Genomic DNA, 21,791 nt, shown 5'->3' with positions numbered 1-21,791 from the left:
AAATTTTGCCACTTGGAAAGGGAAACTGTGCCCTCATATTGTGGCAACACTGAGTCGAAGTTCAATTCGAAAGATTTACACTTCCAGCCAGAGACTTCGAGACTGAACTACGGGAATTCTTGAAGTATATTTGCTTCAAGTACGATCTTGTCTTTCGGACACGGCCATAATTCAACTAATTTCTCATTCCGAAGGAACAAAACTGTTCATTTCCTCTTCACAGCTTGTAGAACCACTCACAGCTCCAAATAACCAATTCAACAGAATACTTATCTACGTAATACTACTGCTTCCACCATCACCACTAATAATGCTGCTGATACTACAACTACTAATTCTTTTTATTACTATTATTATATAATTTGCTTAGGTGAAGGGAAAAATTGGTCCAAAAAGGGAAATTTTGCCACTTGGAAAGGGAAACTGTGCCCTCATATTGTGGCAACACTGAGTCGAAGTTCAATTCGAAAGATTTACACTTCCAGCCAGAGACTTCGAGACTGAACTACGGGAATTCTTGAAGTATATTTGCTTCAAGTACGATCTTGTCTTTCGGACACGGCCATAATTCAACTAATTTCTCATTCCGAAGGAACAAAACTGTTCATTTCCTCTTCACAGCTTGTAGAACCACTCACAGCTCCATTAAACCGCTCGATAACCACGGGGACGAACTTTTGTCTGATCCTTCCCCGCCCTCTTGCCAAACACTTGTCTGCAGCTTGTGGCAATGGCCAGCAGACTTATTTTTAGCTCCTCAAATCACGGAAGGCACAAGAAACCAATACTTTTTGTAAAATGATCTGGATTGTAAGAGAAAGGTAACTTTACATTCCCTATACTTGGTGCATATTCATTTTTTCCTCTTCAACCATTAACGACTATCCATTCTGACAAAACACACTCATTTGGGGATGGCGATCTCAAAAGTAAAAGTATATATGATTCGCTAGGAATGCCGTGAGTAAAATAAACATGTTAAATATGTATATGTAATACAATAATAATTTAATGTTAATTAATTAATGAACATAGTATTAAATAATATATTAATGATATATCAGATGAAAGCTTTTAATTATCTTATAACCCTCCTTGAAACATTTTTGAATCCACCACTGTCTACGAGGAATCGCATTAAAGTCCTAACGAAAAATCTCATCTGCCAAGCTTGGTTGACAGTTTCTTCCACCTGTCTTCTCACAAAAAAAAATCCTGAAGGAAATGCGACAGCTGACATAAGGACATTGTATTAAGGGGAAGAGTGACAATTACGCACCAGTTGCGCATTTGTTTCAATATCGTCGGAATGAGCACTACTACTAAAAAAAAAACAACCTTGACTATACAAGAGAGTATGAATTTCTCTCCATGTTGCACGTGGAAGCTGTTTTTTGAGGTGATTATTAAGCTACACACGATATTTGAAAAATATGATCAATAGGTATTTACAGAATTATATGTTTTCCTTATGGGAAATCAATTTCAACTTCAAGTTACGGCTAATCAAATGCGAGTTTCTACTTTTCCTACCACTAAGACAATAGTTCAACGTGTTCTTTTTCCGTCTATGCACTATTCTACGTCATTTGATGTTTGATTTCCCCGAGAGAACGGATAAAATAATTCTCCCTTAAGCGTAATGCATTTCTCATTGCCTTCTACGGCCATCCTGGCAGTGTTGCCAAACCTGATGTGCATAAAAGAGTTAAATTTCACCATAAATACAGCTAAAGTTGACTTTCAAGGAGCTAGATTAACGAAGGCTGTATAAAGTGCCTCCTAGGATAATTTTAGTTGTCAAAGGGCTCTGCTATTACCTTTAACTTTAAAGTAATGACAATTTATTCTTAGTTTGCACCGTCTAGATCTGGCGGCATCACCCATCTCAATAATCCACCAATGGTTGCATGAAATAGAAATAAAGGAATCTCGGATAACAATATAATGTCATCTTCACGTCAGCTACGGCGCTTTAAAAAAACAGCTGAGGAGCTAAGAGGGGTGGGGGGGGGGGCGACGCAGCCAATATAACAACATCACATCACGTGCAAAATATATACTCATGGCAAAAGTAGGTCTTTGTGGGTCTGAGCCAGTGATGGCATCATAGTGGAGCAGGGAGCGGGTGCCACAGTTCACAGCCAAATGTGTGCACGAAAGAGACAGAACCAAAAGAGCGAAGCTGGCTCCAAAAGAGCGAAGCTGGCAACAGTGCTCGGCAGCTTCCGCAGAGAGAAGGACCCTCTCCCCCTTAGTAAACTCGAAGCGGAATTTTAAAATATACTCTCATGCAGAATGAAATGGAAGGAAAATCCAACACTGACGAGCACAGGATGGAGTATATAAAAGAAATCGCTCAAGATATAAATTATGAAAGATTTTCCACGTGCTTTCTTCCAAAACTTCTGTGGTTTAGAGGAAAATTTTCTTTAAAATTCTTTAAAATATATATTTAAAAAAAACTTCATATTATTTATGAAGATTGGCCTGTGTCGTCACACCTCGCTGTTCATGTTATATGCTGTTGAAACCATTATAACACCCTCTTGTTATTCACAAACACACCCCGTATATATCCACCCTTGCCTCCGAATCACATCAGCTTAGCTACGTCCTTGAATGCTACAAAGAAGAAATAGTAAAGAAACACAGTTTACTGTTTACCTTCCTTCATATCCCGTATTTCAATTGATGGGAAAACACCTCGTGCGCTATTCCATTCAAATCAACCTGAAATTGTGACGTCATTGAGCCTTTACACTGAACAAATAGATGGTATTGATCAATAATGATTACACTGGTCTACGTCCATTTTGCTGACTGGAGGCTGATGGTTGTTCTTTAGTAATTCGAGGGTGGCAAATCCAAAACCGAAATCCGTTTTTTTCTATCACGTCAGGTTTCGGAGGAAAATATAAAATTATCTAATATTAGGGATGTGTATTTAGAGCAATGAAACAACGTAGTCTGTGAAGAGGTCACAAGATGGCAGCACATGAGATATTATAATGAATATTATTTCAATTATTTCAATCAGTTATTCGAACATTGTTTAATGTAGAAACACAAGAGTATAGTAACTAAAGGGATTATTCATTTAAAATTCTATCCAATTACAAATAGAACTGAGTATCGTATACGGAAGCGGTTCGAATACCAAAGTATTCACAATTATATTTATGAAGATACAGTACTAGTTTGGATTTACGAATTCGACTGTTATTGTGTATCGGAAGTGCTTGCTGCTTTTAACTTTACGCAAGTTTTGTGTACAGTTGCTGATTTTGGTGGTGTTTTGTGTATTGTTTCGGTTCATTGCTGTGTGCGGAATTACAGGTACATCACCTTATACACATCCAGGTTCAGCTGTTGTGTATTTTTGTTGACATGGCATCTGTTCGTCGAAAGTGCAAGAACAACCCTGATACATTTTGTTACATTTGCGGTTCTTTTGCAACCCCAAAACAAAGGACAAATATTCCTGACTTTGTAAGGAAAGCATATAGTGCATATTTCGGAATTAAATTGGGTGACCAAGATAAATCCTGGGCACCTCATAAAGTATGCAGGACCTGTGTAGAAAATCTCAGACAATGTGAAGGTGAAAGAAAAGTCTCAGTTTTGGAATACCAATGGCATCTATTAAGATATTTTCAAAGGGACGATGAACTTGTCTTTTGTACAGATGTGAAGGGACTAATTGAAGCTATGGGATGTACGTATAATGCAGAAGAATGGAGGCTTTTTATTGATAGCTCGAAGAGGAGTTTGAAATGTGTGTTGCTGCATAATGGCAATAAGTTAGCATCCATTCCTGTTGGCCATTCCCTACATTTGAAGGAAAGCTATGAAACAATGAAAGAACTGATTCGAAAGATAAAGTATGCAAATGACAGTTGGCTTGTGTGCGGAGATCTCAAGGTCATTTCAATGTTACTTGGTCAACAAGCAGGTTTCACGAAATATCCATACGTTTTGTGTTTATGGGACAGTCGAGCAAGGAACGAACATTGGGTACGAGGACTGTGGCCTGCCAGGAAAAGCTTTGAAGTCGGGGCGAAAAACATCCAGAACAAGCCGCTTGTTGATCCTAAGAAAGTGTAACTTCCTCCACTGCACATTAAGTTTGGATTAATGAAGCAGTATGTAAAAGCTCCGGATAAGAATGGGGCTTGCTTTAAATACATTTGCTCAAAATTTCCTGCATTGACACATGAGAAAGTAAAAACAGGTATTTTTGATGGTTCTCAGATAAGGATGCTAATGAAAGATGAAGAATTCTTACAAAAAATGAACCGCACAGAGAAAGATGCATGGTGTGCCTTTTCTGATGTCATTACAAACTTTCTCGGAAGCTTCAGGGCGCACAACCACGAGGTTCTAGTTGAAAATTTGTTGGTGACGTTTCAAAAGTTAGGAGTAAATATGAGTGCCAAGCTTCACTTCCTGCACAGCCACTTAGATGTATTTCCGTCCAATCTTGGTGCCGTAAGTGAAGAACAGGGCGAATGCTTCCACCAAGACATAAAAACCATGGAGCACCGATATCAGGGGAGATGGAATGAAAACATGATGGCCGACTATTGCTAGTGCTTGCAGCGTGACGTTCCTGAGGCCACATACTCCAGAAAATCAAAGAAACGAAAATTTTTGCCTAAGTAGGTATGCATGTTGTGCTATTCTGTGGTGTATGTTAAGTTTAGCATAAGTACAGGCATCAGGTGTTGACTGACTGTATGTGCTCGTGAAACAAATTGATCAATTTGCCGGAATTGCCTAAACTTTTTTGTCCATTAAGAACTCCCTATTGAGAAAATGGAAACGTATGTTTGTTAAACAACGTGACATGATACTCTGCATGGACATCTGACTACGTCGCATTCTCTTTGCAAGTGCTGTTGGAATGTAGCCGGATATAATTTTCTGAAAATTTTGAAATTTGACTTGTGAAACAATGCCACTTAATACCTGTTATCAGCTACGCCACCTATGTATAGTCCTATAATTTCATGATGTGCAGATATCTATATGGAAAATTGTTGGAGTTTAGCCCAGTATTATAATATTGTGAAAATTTTCAAATGTGATTTGTGAAAAATTGTGACGGGATACACTTTTTCTGACTACATATTTGGAATCGGCGACCTCAAATTGTATAGAATCAGTTAAAATATCTAAGTCAGCAGAAAAAGAATTCATATGTAGACCAGTGTTATAGGTCTTTTCCACTGTTACGGCGGGCGGCCATCCTGCTGGCAAAGGAAGTGGGGAGCGGGTAAGCGACCAATCCAACGCGATAAGAAACGCAGCAGCCTGTAGAACGAGGTGCGCCTAGTACTTCCTTCCCTCGACGTCGTAACTCTCGGCGCCACCGCTGTTGTCTGGTTGGTCTTCGGCGTATTCCCCGCTCCCCACTTCCCTTGCCAGCATGATGGCCGTCCGCCGTAAGAGTGGAAAAGACCTATAGCAATGTCTGAAAACATATTTGCAGCGCCGGGCGGGTTTCGTAAGGAATTATTGGACTAATACTGGGCATAACAGAGTTCGTATTGTTGCTTTCACAGATTTGCTTCAAAACACACACCAGCGAAATTATGGAATACAAGAAATATGCAAGGAGTAGTACAGTCAAACGAAAAGTGCTTACGGTAACACAGAAAACCCGTATATCAAAAAAAGGATTACATCCAGTGATATGCGTCTACGTGTAGACAACGATAGACTATTTTATACACGTAGATGACGTAATCTATGTAAACAACATGGCGAAAGTTGATAACTTAGCAAAGGGCGCTGTGGAAGTAAAACAAAATTATACTGCGTATCAGTTGCTGATGTCTGAGGAGAATTTTTCATACGCTCCCTTCCAAATTCGAACAATTTCTCATCTAGAAAAAAATCTAACATAGGAAATATTCTAGTGTTTCATGGGAAAAAGACTCATTTTGCCTCACGACTGCCATCTGTTTTTTTTTTCTTGCATACTATTTATCTTCTTCCATAGTTGATTATAGAAGAGAAGATAAATTTTGTTGTAAATAGGATTCTTTTCAGTTCGTTAGTCAGTCACTTTCCTTTCATGAAAGTCTTGAAAATTAATCTTAATGCACTTTAGATTGTCTACGTAGTCTCTGCAAACTACAACCCAATGTAATCTACGCGTAGGTTACGTGTAGATAACGCATGTAGACGTATACTTATATCGTACGGCACATCACTGATTACATCGAAAATTTGTAGAAGTAATCAATGTTAAGTGTTACTATTACATGAACAATTTACCATTTATTGATTGATTTTTAAATAAACTTCCGTTAGCGCTAGGGCCTATAAAAATTACCCTATTTCAAAAACACAGGATGAGCAATTGCCCCACCCTGTTGTCCGCACCGAAATGTTCTAAACCACCTAATCATTATTAGACCTAAGCGGAATTGTAAGTTAGGAATTTTCAGGTTAGGAGCGACAACTTTGAAGCTCTCGGCCATTAGTTTTGGCGTTTGGTGGAAGTTTGATGTGCCCAGCACCAGATCAGTTATCGGAGAGGTCTCCTACCTCGTCATTAGGTTACTCGCGACATTGAGGAACGAGTATTCCATGGCCAGGACTCGAACACGGAACTTTCGCTTTCGGAGGCTACAGGGTCAACATTCTCGGCCACCCAGGCACTCTCGACGAACCGAAAAGATTTCCCACTTCCCTTCAGCCTTTCCACCACCGTCGTATGAGTAGAGGCAGGGGCTGCGGGGGTGTGAAGGGGCGGTTGCGCACCCCTTAATTTTCTTCCGCACCCCCTTCAGCACCATATTTTCAAAACCTATTTTCAACCGAAAACACTATTAAGTCTTCCACTGTCATATCACTCTTTAACTTATTAAAACCATGTCGTCAAATTGAGCGTAGAATGTTTGCTGTTAAAGTGAGACTGCTGTTACTGTACACAACAGTCAAGCCATTGATACTCGTCTTTGATTGACTGATTGATTTCCTTTATTTTACTTCGCTTTTGTGCCACTAATTAGCGAAGATGGAGATGAGTGATATGATGAAATTGATGAATGGAAACTTACAAACATCCATGCCCAAGGCTGGGATTCGACCTCAGGACCCCTGGCGTCGTAGCACTATGTGCTAACCAACCCGCCAGATACTTGTAGAGACTGGCCCCAGTACTTTCCTGTACTGAAGGCAGTCTCTACAATGATCAGCTGGCTCTTCCTTTGCCATTATTGTTGAGAATCGATTTTTCTTTTCCTACCTTAAAAAGGTTTGTTCGTTACAAATTGCAAAACATGTGGCTGCTGTGGTCAGAACCAGTGGCGGCGATTACGAGGTCGTGGGGTCATTTCCCCCGAATTTTTTGCCACTTTTGCCCCCCCCCCCCCACACAATGCTAAACCTTATCTACGGAGGGGGAAAGTAAACTGTCATTGCCCCCCCTTTCAGTTTTGGAACCAAATCGCCGCCACTGGTCAGAGCAAGTAAATATGAAGCAAGCCACTAGTTGTGTTCAGATTCATTGGCATATTTTCACAAAAGCCTACTAATCGTTGACTGGTATTTGATGTAATAGCCAAAGCATGCACATGTCTCCTTTGTTTTCAACATCGTAGCCCTAAATTTTATTCTGCACCCCCTCAGCGCCCCTAGTGGAATCCTGGCGCCGCCGCTGAGTGCAATAGCTTTCTTAGAAACTTTTTTTCTAGCCGAAGTTGATGTTTTGAAACGCCCGCCGATCGATACGAAGAGCGGGAAGGGGCGAATCGATCAACGTCACAACATGGCGCTTCGACCACTGCGCAGAAGCCTACGATTCGGAAACCTGGCCGCGACAATAACAGATCGTCAGTCACGGTTGTTTGTGCACTAGTGCTGCCACCTACCTCATCGTAATCACTTTCTGTCACGTTACATAATCAGGTACGTTCCTTAATTGCACTGTAGTATATGGTATGATATCAATAACAATTGAACTTATGGTTTCATTTCGAGAGCAGGATATTGTGTGTTTGTTTAGTTGTGCAATCCCCTCGTTGTTTAAGTAGACAACCTAGTTTTAGGTCAAGAAATAATGATAACATGGCTGGTCAGGGCCCTAAACACCCCTTCTCTTTACCGTACATGCACCACTGAAGCATTAGGGTGTTGTCTAGAGCGCAAGACTTCCAGGCGGCGCCAAATGAGTCATTAACATTTTTCCAATTGAACAAAATGGAGAGGGAACTGGCAGGGGGAGGGGCTTCAGATATTTATTTCTCCATTTTCTGATATGTGTCATGAGGGCTTGGAAGTTGAAGACCTATAAATTGCCAAAAAAATACCTAAAAATGTTAAAAAAAAAGACCTGACAACGGAAAAAAATGTGATCCAAATTAATTAATAACTTCAGTTTTAATTACATATTTAATGAATAAAAAAATACAAAATTCTGGTGGTATGGAAAACACAGTGCGAAAAAACTGAAAGCTTCAGTGGCGTACGCAGGATTTCATCAAGGGGGGTGTTATTTCTAAAACTTTCTTCCAAATTCACATTACCATTGTTTTATTATACTTTAATTAAATAATAATAATCACAATTAATTAATAATACTTATAATTAATTAATTAGCTAAATTAATACTAATAATACTACTAATACCACTACTACTACTATTAAGTAGTAGAGATCTACATAAATATAGTATTTATGAATACATTAGAACGAAATTACTTTCTAGTCCTTCGATTTTTATCAAATCCTAGGAGTATTTTTTTGTTTCTTTGTTACGAAATAATTGTCTGGTCAACGAGCTGAGACATTTCAAGGGTGAAGAAGATCCATAAATACAAGAAAATATATTAAAATAAATTGAAATAATCAAAGTATGGAACTCATCCAAGGAGCTGCAGTAATCTGGTCGATAGAGCGTCTGACAAGTGACGATCACGCGGGAGATCCGGATTCGACTCCCGGAATTGGTTAGAATTTTTCCCCGCATAAATGTCCCCGATAATTCACATCTGGATTGTCTCCCTGTTCTTACCAACAAAACATTTTACAATAGTTAAGCTTATTGTCGTTTGAATAATTGTCTAGTCAACAAGGTGACACATTTTAAAGAGATACATTCAAACGTGCTGCGGTAAACAATACAATGGGAAGGCGAATTGGTGACTGTATTCTTGTCCGCCTAGCCTTTGTCTATACATTAGCCTCTTACAACGTTCCAATATCTTTATTTAGTTAATTCTCATTGTTCCCACACAAAAAAATAATACATGTTCGTTGAACACTGGCGTACGTAGAGGGGTGGCCGATGGTGTTCCAGCCCCTACCGAAATTTTTGAGAAAATCAGAATTTTCAAATAAAAATCCGTTAAGAACTTTAAAAAATCAAAATGTGTAAATGCGAAATCTCTTTTAAAGTGAATCCCGATGACCATTTTTGTCTTTGAATACAATTTTAATAGACTGAAAAGCTCTAAAAATACGAAATATTTTATTATGCATCCTGCCCTCCAAAACGAAGCCATGTGCTATCCACATTTACTATTCCAGCGCCTCCAGAAAAAAATCCTGCGTACGGCAGTGTATTGAACATTGTTGCAACTGAGATACAAAACAACTTTTTTTCTCTTTTAAATCAGTTACCCTAACCTAACCTCATAAACTCGTGATTATTTTCAAGGCATCACTCTGAAAGACGCCTGTGTTTGGTTGGAATGCTGTGTTTTTCTCCATGCTGCATGGAAATAATAATTCAAATTATTATTATTAGTAGTAGTAGTAGTAGAAGTAGTAATAGTAATATTATTGTCCCAGATCTTTGACTGTGAAAAATTGGCCATTTCATTTTTTTTTCCACAGCATTTTTCATAATATTTCACAAGCTCAAGGGGGGGGGGGTTAAACCCCGTAACCCCTCCCTTGCGTACGCCACTGGAAAGCTTCAAAACAAGAGAAAGTTGCCACTTACAGCGCGACCTTCCAGACAAGTTACGGTTAAAGGACCTTGTACCGTACCTGCTTCAGTCGTCCAAAAATAATTTTCTCTCGTTTCAGGGATGGTTCAAATATATTTATTTATTCCTTTTTTTATTTCTTTACTACAGAAAGGATGTTTAAGAGGTGATGAACTGATGATGATTCGAATTGAGAATGGGCAGTAAAAACGTAGTCGAAAGAAGGTGAAGTTGCAAAAAAAAAGCCGTTAAGACCTAAAAAAGGACTCATAAGCCAAAAAAACGCCGAAAAAGGCAAAAAAGGACAAATGAAACCCACCTTTTTCTGGCCTACAATGACCCAAAATGAACATGTATTATGTTTTGCCTCGTCTTCGGACGCTAGGAAAAAAAAGATTTTTCTTCAACTTCCGAGACCTAGTCATTATTTACGAGAAGTAAATTCAAACTATTTCATTACTTATTTATTAAAAACCGTAGACCATTTTTATTAAGAAAAATACAATTTGGTGTAACAGTCAGCTTCTGTATATTCACTCTCTTTACACACTATCACTCTCCCACATTAATAGTGGCATTTCTAATCGTAACACATGAAAATAGTAATGATTATTAATAATTACAATGGTAGTACATATATTCTCAAGAGGCTTCCGTAACCTAATGGCTAGTGCTCAAGGCTTTGGTGCGAGCGGTCCTGGGTTCGATCCACTTTGGGAGGTCCAATTTGGGTATTAAGGAGCGGCTTGAAAAGAAGATCAAGGGGGTCCCGGTTTCGAAAGGTAGAAAACAGCGGCGATGGGACTCTATGCGCTGACCAACTATCGCCCAATGATGAAATAAGCCGCTTGGCCAGTGGCGTGCCAAGGATTTTCGAAAGGGAGGTGTTACGTGTATTTTTTTAGTAGGCAGCCCTCATTTTGCCATCTTTTCCTACAACTTATTTTTACGGATACAGGACCAAATAGGGCCTCCCCTAAAATGAGGAAAAGTCCAAGTGGAGAGTGTAGCCTCCCCTAAAATGACTTTCCCCTTTCAGACTACCATTTTTCAACTTTTAAAAGGAATGTTAATAATGTGAATTATCAAATATGTTATTCTATCCCGCTATCCCCCTAGATAACACAAGAGCTATGTCAAATCCACCTTTACAATTCCAGCTCACTCCGAAAATAAAATCCTAGTGGTGGAGGGGGTTGGGTACAGTCGAACCGGAGACCTTAAATTCAGGAATTTGCCGCTTTGGTGCCTGGGCGCCTTGATTGTACGACTCATGTTCTCACTTCCGTAGGTTGTCGGTTCGTATCTTACTGGAGCACAAAGAAATGTCATTGTGTTTATTCTTGAACAGCTTTCAGACCGAGCTGACAAGCGACACGGGTGCCACCTAGTCTACACATCTACGTATGCGCAACAAACAGACCGGAGCGACACGATGGAAGCTATTGAGAAAGCGTCCCAGTTCGAGCGACACGTGCGGCATGTGTCACTCCGGTACGATAGGTTGATTTCATCTACCCATCATTCATTGTCGCGACTGACATAGACGGAAACTAAATAAACAAAATCCAAGAATACAGAATCCACGCAATTTGATTTGTTTTTTGTTATTTAGCGTCGCTTTTCTGCCACTTTTGGCGAATCGCGGCGACGAGGACGTGACGGGACACTCCCAAAGATCTTCCATGCCCAGGCGGCCGGAATTCGAACCCGAGACCACGCTCTGCTGCTCACTCCGGCACGGATGTCGGCAAAATCCACTCAAATTTAACTAAAATCCCAGAATAAAAATTCCACACAAATTATGTAACAAGGTTCCATAATACAATATCCAAACAAATTGAATAAACAAAGTAAATCTTGGAGCTTTCCTGGGGACGAATGACGGGCTATCGACCTGATGAGTTGTGGAAAAGATTCAAAGCTTTCGAGAGCTGCTAACCTCAGTCTCATCTTCTACCCTGAAGATGAGAGTGACGTTAGCCCTCGAAAGCTTGAAATCTTTTCCACAGCTCACCTGGTCGATAGTCCGAGAGAATCTTCTCATAAATAATGTCTCAGGATTTCCCTGTAATGTTATTTCCACAGTGGCGTGGCGTGACTTTTTCTCTTTTTTTGCAATCCGCTCAGTGATTTATTTAGCCACAATCGCTCCTAGAAAGAACTACCACTCATGAGAGAGTTACCGCGAAAATCCAGTGAATAGTAGTCGAGCCTTGTCAACCATCTCTGTTTCTTTGCAAAGAGGTGGAAAGGGAAAGAAGAACCACACATTCGGGTCAGTTTGACGTTCCTGCGGTGAGCGCGACGACAGAATTCCCCTCCAGCGGTGGAAGGGAAATCCAGATGTACGTTCTACTGTTGCCAACTTAGTTTTTTGGAGCAAGGTTTGTCCAAATCACGAATCGCATCAAGTACTTATCTTTTCGTCTATTACGTAAACGGTTTCAGTTGTAGCTAAATCCAGCTTTGGCTTTGCAGTCTAGCTCTTGTTGCTTCAGAGAAATAGTATCCCCGTTTTAGGCGGGATTTAGCTCTTTTCTGGAAATCCAATGTGACAACACTTGCTGATCCGGTAGGCCGCAGCGGCAACAGGGCCCCCAAACAGGCACTTTTTAAGTTCTTTACATTTTTCTGTTACCTGCGGTATCACCGGTTACACGCCTCTGATTTTCCATGAAATTTCTCCTTCCCTTGAAATGCCTTAATTTCCTAATTTCCTTGCGCCGAAGAAAATATCCCTTTACCTGGCAACACTTGTACTGACTTCCAAAGTGCATTCCCTTTCGAGAATACCTGTTGTAGAGGTCTGCACGGGCTCGGGCCAGGCCCTCGGGCCTAGGCCCGGCCCGGCCCGCGGGCCGGACTCGGGCCATAAATAACCAGAACTTCTCGGGCTCGGGTCGGGCCCGGGCCTCGTGGCTATTTTGTTAGCGAATATTGTCATCGAAAAATAATTTTTAATTATTGAAATTATGGTTTACTTCGAGAATGAGAATACATTTTTTTATAACAGCTAGTTAACGAAGTACAACAGTGCCCATTTTTTTTTTCAAATGCTGAATTGGTAAGTAATTTTAATTATGTTTTCGGGCTCGGGCCGGGCTCATGTTTACTTATTATCGGACTCGGGTCGGGTTCGGGTTTCCTTTCCTCGGGCCGGGCCGGACTCGGGCCTTACAATTTAGGCCCGTGCAGACCTCTAACCTGTTGCCAACACTTGGGAAGTTATACGAGACGATTAGTAGGCGGGCTCTTAAACTCAGATTCAGTTTGATCAATACTGGAACCTGTAAATGAGGGATATTGATTAAAAGTTCATTGTTCGTGCAGTGCATTCGTCTTTCGTGCCAGCGTTCTCTACTTACCACAGGCAATAACAGATTGCTATAGTCAGAGGCGCCCGCACGGAAGGCCAAAGGGGTCCTTGTCCTTCCAATAACGTCCTCTGGTTTTCTTTTCTTGAATCATCTTTCTAGCTTTTCTTCCTCATTTCACAGTTTCCCAATATCTTTGTTCGTGATTACCTTCTCTCTCTTCCTGATCGTTTCTTTTTCCACACTTTCTCCTCAATTTTTTTCTCATTTTGTTCTGCACTCTTTCTCTCTGTATCCTATCATTGTTGTATCTTTTCCTTCTCTCTCTCTATTTCTCTATCTTTCTTCTGTACATGCCTTTATCTCCCCCTTTCATGCTTTGTATTTTCCTTTCTTTCCACACTTTCTCCTTAGATTTTTGTCTCATTTTGTTCTTCTCTCTTAGTCGATCCTATCTTTGTTGTATCTTTTCCTTCTCTCTCTCTTTCTCTCTCTATTTCTCTATCTTGCTTCTATATATGCCTTTATCTCCCCCTTTCATGCTTTGTCTTCCTTTTCCTTTCTTTCTCAATCTTCCCCCCTATCTCTGCTTGTTTTCTTCATTTTTCTCTTGCGCTTTTATTTTTCTTGTCATCTCTTTCCTATCTCCCTTTCGCCCGGAAGGTATTCTAACTCGACTGAGTATTGGACACAGCCGTCTCACCCATGGCCACTTTCTGCAAGGACTGAACCCTTCAATGTGTCATGTCTGTGATGTCGTTCGGCATATTATTCTTAAATGTGCCGCGGGCAGACTTTTTATCTTCTCAACTGTTTTGTCAACCCTGTTGGGAGGTGACGACAGTCTTTTAACAAATCTTTGTAGGTTTTTACAAAAAGCTGGTCTCTTCCACTGTCTGTGAGCAAGTTTTTAGTTCATTCTTGCTTTTTAGTGTGTTGTGTTTATCCTGTGCAAGAACCTAATCACCCTTACACTTTTAATTTTTCCCGAAGGTGCTTCTTACGCCACTTCTTTTAAACTTTAAAGTAAGATGTTTACAAAGGAGACATTTCCCTGCATAGTCTTAACTTGGCGGGGGCAAGGGGGAGCATTTGCCCCCCAAAAATTTTCAGGTTGAACAGCAAATTATGTATGGAAGAGTATCTTTATGATTGGGCAAATGTAAATTTAGCAAAATACTTCTGGACTTTTTACGGGATGGAAAACTTATCGATCCTGCCTCCCGAAGACTCAAGTTTTAATCTGCTACCGAAAGTTAAGTCCCAAGTTTGATTCAGCTCTCGAAAATTAAGTCTAAGTTTGATTCTACCCCCGAAATTAAGTCCCAAGTTTGATCCTGCCCCCCTCCAACCTCAAGTTAAGTTCCAAGTTTAATTCTGCCCCCGCCCCCATAGTTAAGTCCCAGGTTCGATTTTGCCCCTCCAAAATTAGGCTTCAAGTTACGCCCATGTCTCCCTGTATACATTGAATGATTGGTTCTTCCTCGTTCAAGCAGGTTCATGCAGTCACCAACAAAACCAACACGAGAAGCATCCCGTGAGCTATTAGAATACTTTTATTAGTGTTTAAAACTATCTTTTTGTAATATATGTTGTCTCTGTGGCTTGACGTTTGCGGAAAGAAAAATAAAACCTGTTTAAATTGACAATGCAATTTTCTCAACTGACATATGGGTCACCCTATATATCAGAACATTGTGACATTACACAGAATTGTATTCAAATCGCTATTTACCTTGTTTTTCTCTTTGACAAACAGGACCATTATGCTCTGAAGGACTGAAGTTTATCGAGGAGTGCTGGACTCATTATATCTCTTAAGTTACAACGATGCTCTCTGCTGAGGATCAGGTAAGCTTATTTAATTTAAAATATTACATTAGGAGTAATCTGTATAAATGTTTTTAACGTTTGGGAGAATTTGAAAACTGAACTTCGAAATGAAACGGCATATACGAGGCTTGTCCGGAAAGTAAAGATACAAACACATTTGCACGTTAGGGAAAAAAAATGTGTACCAAATTTGGCAACACTAGCAGTAACCGTGATCCATACGACGAGGATTGGGAGTGAGTCGTCAGTGCTGCGCTGAGTCTTGTGCGAGGAACACGCGTTGGAAATGGCAGCGGCGATACGGAATCCCGCCAACTGCGAAGTGCGCGCCGCGATCAGGTTTTTGCAGGCACAAGGAAAGCGTCCATCGGAGATCCACCGAGAAATTGTGACTGTGTGCGGGAACGTAATGAATCGTCAAAATGTGGCGAAATGGTGCCGTCCCTTCGCAGAAGGTCGACGTGATGTTCATGATGAAGAGAGAAGTGGGAGGCCGTCCGTGATCACTGACAACCTTCGCAATCGTATTGAAGCAGAGGTGCGTGCGAATAGGCTTTTGACAATTCGAGAATTGTGTGTGATGTTTCCTGACAGTTCGAAAACCACTATTCATGTAGTTGTGAGTGTGTTAGGGCACAGAAACTTGTGTGGACGCTGGGTCCCAAAACGTTTGACTGACGAACACAGAATCCGCTTTATTCATGACAACGCCAGCCCCCATGTAGCGAATGTCACCAAGGATCTGCTTGCACAGTTTCAATGGGAGGTCCTTCATCATCCGCCATACAGCCACCGACCTTACACCCAGCGACTACCACCTGTTCCTGTACCTCAAGAAAAAATTTGGTGGAAAACACTTTGCCGACGACGATGAAGTCAGGGAAGAAATCACAACTTGGTTCCAGATGCAGGCGGCGGATTTCTACGGTTCAGGGATACAAAAACTTGTTCCGCGTCTGAACAAATGTTTGGACAATGGTGGCACGTATGTGGAGAAATAGCCTCTGTATCAGTGTATCAACTGTAACCTTAGTTGTAAGCAATACATTAATTTTATATCTTATTTTTGGTTTGTATCTTTACTTTCCGGACAAGCCTCGTATAAGGATATGTTAATAAGGTTCACCAAATGGGTTTTTATTAGTGCTAATGCACATTAATTCCCTCCTTAGGTTTATGTGATTTTTCTTCTAACAATAACCTACAGGGTGACCATAAAGTCCGGCACCAATGAGAGAACTGATGAAATAGCACTCACTACTATTCGGATTAAAAAAAAAATAACCAGTAGACCTACGTAAAAACGAGTTATATCAGAATTGATCTTATTCAATTCTGCGTTAAGTTATGGTAACCACATTTCTATTCGTGTATGCCTTCGTTTTTTTTTATCGTCGTGAGTATGAAAAGAGTTTGCGTTTCTTGGTGTTTTCCAAACGACTGTTCTCTGAAGTTCAAAAAAAGAACTAACTTGTGGTCCGATCGTGATGAAATCTAAATATAGTGCAGCTAGATAGGTTTTAAACACAACTCTTAATTTTTAGATTTTTTAAATCGGCCCATAAAAGATTCTTATCAATTTCGTGAAACAACCTTTTTTTAGTATTGCTCGCAGTGACAGCCCGTACTATCTGCGTTTTAACGCACATCGCGCTAGTGACAGAACGTGTCGTGTTATCACGTTCAACACAGATATTTAGTCTGTTGAATAAAAACCTATATATAGTGGGTTTCGCAATGTGAGTTAACAATTACAATGGATTTTAAAAACAGCTGCAACGAACTTGAAAACAATACCACGATCGTATTTAGACCTAATCACAGCACTAGCACCACCATGACTCACATAACTGAGGACGTCAGACAAGCGATGGACTGCAGACAGGCGACAGTTTTAGTTTTATTGGACTTCACGAAAGCTTTCCAGTCAATCGACCATGATATTCTCATTTCCAAGCTAAAATCGTATTTTTTAATTTCACCACCTCTGCAACCGACTGGGTCAAATGCTACTTAACTGGACGTAAACAAAGGGTGGTTTATGATGGCAAGTGCTCGGCGCTATCAGAGATCGCTTGTGGCATTTCGCAAGGAAGTGCACTCGGCCCTTTATTATTTTCTTTATATTGGGCGAGTCTGTTAAAAGAGGCCCGTGGAAAATGTGCTCCTTGCATGTAGGCAACCCTGGTACACCGAAGAGAAGAGCGGGGTAGAGAACAGTCCAGGATATACAGTATGTAACATTCTTATTCGTACACACGGATTTTCAAAGAAAATGCTTTAATATCTGAAAGGAAATACACTCTTTTGAAATTGTTTCTTTACAATTCAATAATTAATATCATTAGGAACATAAAATCTTACCCAAATTCTGTATAACCAATGACAATAATAAATTAAATGAAACTGAAAGAGAAACATGCCATTTTTTGTACAACTTTTCTATTCGTACACTTAATAATATAAAAGAAAAAGGTATATTCAGAGCAAATTGACTGACATTTCTAATACTTTGATGCGTATCCTTTGGCTTTAATTACTGCTTGACACCTGTTCTTCATAGAATTAACCAGTTTCCGACATGTTTCAGAGCTTATTTTATTCCACTCGACTCTTGTTTGGACTTGACGCCTGCTTCATGGACTCGCCTCTTCAAAATTGCCCATAAATGCTCAAAGGGATTTAAGTCTGGACTTTGAGCTGGTGTTTGTAGTAGTTTGAGCACATTCCATATTAGCCAATTCATGTTAACTCGCGCCTTATGCTTACTGTCATTGTCTTGTTGGAATCTGTAGATAGGCGGCATGTCCATTTTTTGGTCACTCTGCTTTACATTGTTTTTCAATATGTCCAAATAGACATATGAATCCATGATACCATCAATAAACTGGATGGTACCAACACCTTTGGACGACATACAGCCCCAAATCATTAATGACCCACCACCGTGTTTAACTGTTGGAACTGTGTTAATGTGATCATTGTCTTTATTTGATTTTCTCCAGACCCTATTTATCCCATCTGACCCGTATATATTAATCTTGGACTCGTCTGACCATATGACACTATCCCAAAATTCCTGGTCCTTGTGTATGTGTTCTTTCGCGAATGAAAGTCTATTCCTGCGATTCACCTTATTTACATACGGCCTCTTTCGTGGTATTCTGGCATGATATCCATGCTTCCACAAGGCACGTCGGACAGTGTGATCGGACATCATCTTGCCAGCAACATTTCCTACTAACGGTCGTAACTGAGGAACACTTAGTCGGAGATTTTCTCGCACTCTTTTTAAAATAAAGCGTTCATCACGTTTATTCAACCGTCTCTCTTTTGGTATTCTCGGTACATTCTGTGTTGAACCTTCCTCTCTAAATTTGTTTACTATGTAGGCTGGAGTGTGATGTATTGACTGTTTGTCCAATTTTTCATAACGAATAACCTCTAATGGCCAAATTTATAATAACATCCTTCAGATTGGAACTAAGTTCCTTTACCTTGCCCATTTCGATTCGAACACGCTGATAGATAGACGATAGGCCTACAACAATACCTACGCCAGCATTCCGTTTGACGGGGAGCGCGCCTGCATGTTCAAACTTGTTACGAAGTTGCAAACTGCACGAAATCGCCCGAATAGCGGTGGCGTTCTATGCGAGGAAGATTGAAACTCTTGCCTGTACGAATAAGAATGTTGCATGAAACAGCGTGTTTTTCTCTTTTCACACAAATTACATGCTCTGTTTATACACTTTGAACATACATTTTTATTGACATTTGTTGGTGAAACATTCATTAACATTAATTTCCAGGTATATATGAAAATTATTATATTTACTAGTAGATATGACATTTTTTCCTCGGAAATTCTATGTGTACGAATAACAATGTTACATACTGTATGTGCCAAGCAGTTCAGACAACTTGACATAAACGTAAATGAATGAAACATCTCTTCTGTAAATACAGTACAGTATGACAACAACCCACCTAGAGGAGGTGCTGGAAATGTCCTCCGTTGACCTCGAGACACGTGTGCGGACGATACCACATGTTCTGAAAAGGACGGGCGAGGACATCCTGCGGGATGGAGTTCTTCGAGTGTGTGAGGGTTGTTGCTATACACCTGTCCCTTTAGAGCTCCCCACAAGAAGAAATCACAGGGTGAGGAACACTGTCTCAATGCGCGTGATCGTTGAATATGCTGTATGCACCATGGCTCCATTCTGCTGAAAGTAAGCGTTTCTTCGCTCATCCTCAGTCAGTTGTTCAACAAACACGTTGAATATGTTACTGATGTAACGAGCCGAATTCAGTCTCATGAAAGAACACTGGGATGATGCGGCGTGACGACACGGCGCACCAGACACCGAGTTTCTGGGCGTGCAGTGGAACGAACCTCCATGAACACGTGTGGATTGTCACCTGACCAGTGTCACGTGTTCTGTGAGTTTATGTAGCCTGACAAATGGAGCCATGCTTCATCGGAAATGAAAAAGTAACCATCCTGCAGCACCTCCGGATCAATATTGGACAGAAACCACCCACAAAACTGCACGCGAGCTGCCTTGTCCACATCCTGCACCTGATGCATCACGGTAACTTTAAATGCGTGCAAGTTCAAGTCCTGCTTCAGGATCCGCATATAGGTTGACTGGGATACCTGCAACTGTTGTGCCAAACGGCGAGATGATTTTCGTGGACTGTGGATCATTAGCTGCGCTGCGTCTCCCACCTTTGCCTCAGTGCGGACAGTCTTTGGACGCACTTTTGGCCGGTTTCCCGCCATTTTGCAATCAGTTTTTGCATTACTGATTTGGTTGGGGCCTTCGCTGGAACTCCATTCACCGCGAACTCCGTCGTAAACAAATCTGCACGCTGTTTCTAAGAACCGAGGCGTGCATGTCTCGACAAGAAAGATACGCTGCTGCACCGTATCCTGCTGCACCATGCTGACGCACCGAACCACACACACAAAACTTTCCTCGCCACTCAACTGCACTCAACTGACCTGCACGCTGCCTGCCTCAAGGTCACTACTGGACACTTTCTTTTCAATCCCCCTCTGTCATGTTGTCGAAACTGCTTGGCACCGATATCCTGGACTGTTCTCTACCCCGCCGTTCTCGGTGTACCAGGGTTGCCTACATGCAAGGAGCTCATTTTCCACGGGGCCTCTCTTAACAGACTCACCCAGTACATCAATGACCTGCCAAATATCTTAAAACACTTCCGTTATCATCTGTATGCCGATGACCTCCAGTTATACTATTCTCCACCCCCGTAATGTTAGGCGATGGTATTTCCAAGGTGAATGAAGAGATAGAGAGGATGGTTAACTGGTCGCTAGATAATGGCATGTATATTAACCCTAATAAAACACAAACAATTTTGATTGCTTCCGATAAACTGAAACGTTACGTAGATCTTAACATTCTGCCTTCCATTCTTGTAGATTCGACTCACATTTAACCAAACTGTTAAAGATCTGGGAATTGTATTAGACAGAAATTTATCATGGTCACATCACACAAGTTCAGCGTGTAGAAAAGCCTTCGCATCTCCGTATTCTATAAGACGTATGGGCAAGTTCCTCCCCACCTCTATTAAGGCCAAACTATGTCAGTCCCTAGTTTTATGTCATTTAGATTATTGTGACGTTATATATATTCCGGCTTAACAGGTAAGTCCGCTAGACGTCTGCAGTGTGTTCAAAATGCCTGCGTACGATACATTTTTAATTTATAATATTGGGACCACCTTTCATCTTATTTTCTCAAACTGGGATGTCTACGCATGCAAGAAAGACGAACGCTGCACACTCTGGTCTTACTTTACAAAGTTCTCAACTTCAAGTCACCTTCCTATCTCCTCTCTCGCTTCCAATTTCTTCACGAATTTCACGATCGCGACACCAGATCACGCAGATCCTCATCTCTCTCTATCCCCGTCCACAGATCAAAGTACTCCAACTCTTTCTCCGTATCCGCTGTAAGGCTGTAGAACCAGTTGCCAGAAAGCACTAGAACAGTAAGCTCCGTCGCTTCCTTTAGCAGACGTGTTCGCCACTCTCTTCAGAGTAGTCGTTAGATCTTCCCCTGTCAAGCAAACTAAAGGGCATATGCAAGTGCATGAATTCTTAAAATACTTTGTAATTACTTATATACAATTTTAAATTTGCATTCCATATATATCGTATTTTGTGTATTATATATTTTGTATTTTGTGTGTTATATTCATGGCGTTAAGACTTGTGTGTATGAGTAGGGGAAGGTGGGGGAATGGCGCTCAGCGGGCAATGGCGCTCACCCCTCTGTAGTCGTTACGGAGGGTGTTATTGAAGAGCAACCTGTGCTGACATCTAGAACCCAGTACTACGAGGCACCAAACAAAAGGCGACACATGTGGAGCTGACTTTTAAGAAGCAGGGTGCGAAAAACGAATTCGTCATATTTTGTTATAAAATTGGGAAGGAAAAAAGTGCAAGGTAAGTAGACGGAACGTTTAAGCTAGAGTCTTGAAAATATTACAGATATAATAATAGTATCTCGTGTTTATTTCTTAATTATTATAAAGTAAACATTTGAGGTTCTTCATGAGACGAGAAACAAATAACATAATATGGCGCCTATCGGGTAATGACGCTCACGCTGTTTGTGATGGGAACATGAAGGGTGCAAACACGTTTCTCATA

At 40.8% G+C, this 21,791-nt stretch overlaps 1 protein-coding gene across 2 annotated transcripts in view; it reads left to right on the top strand.

Annotated features, from left to right (window-relative positions):
• Positions 1-21,791, top strand: part of LOC146005037 (choline transporter-like protein 1) — a 136,627-nt gene that overhangs the window by 40,716 nt on the left and 74,120 nt on the right. The window contains exons 1-2 of one of the 2 annotated variants that reach the window (XM_083144177.1): positions 7,817-7,923; positions 15,024-15,115. In XM_083144177.1, coding sequence (XP_083000303.1) covers positions 15,095-15,115 — 21 coding nt within the window. In that variant the 5' untranslated portion in view covers positions 7,817-7,923; positions 15,024-15,094. Of the gene's footprint in view, positions 1-7,816; positions 7,924-15,023; positions 15,116-21,791 lie in introns of those variants that run through there. The other variant, XM_083144178.1, reaches the window with a different exon arrangement.

This window comes from Lepisma saccharinum, chromosome 22, assembly GCF_977018435.1.
Source record: "Lepisma saccharinum chromosome 22, izLepSacc3.1, whole genome shotgun sequence".
Lineage (NCBI taxonomy): Eukaryota > Metazoa > Arthropoda > Insecta > Zygentoma > Lepismatidae > Lepisma > Lepisma saccharinum.
The sequence above is the reverse complement of the archived record's forward strand: the minus strand, read 5'-3'. Positions and strand labels throughout refer to the sequence as shown.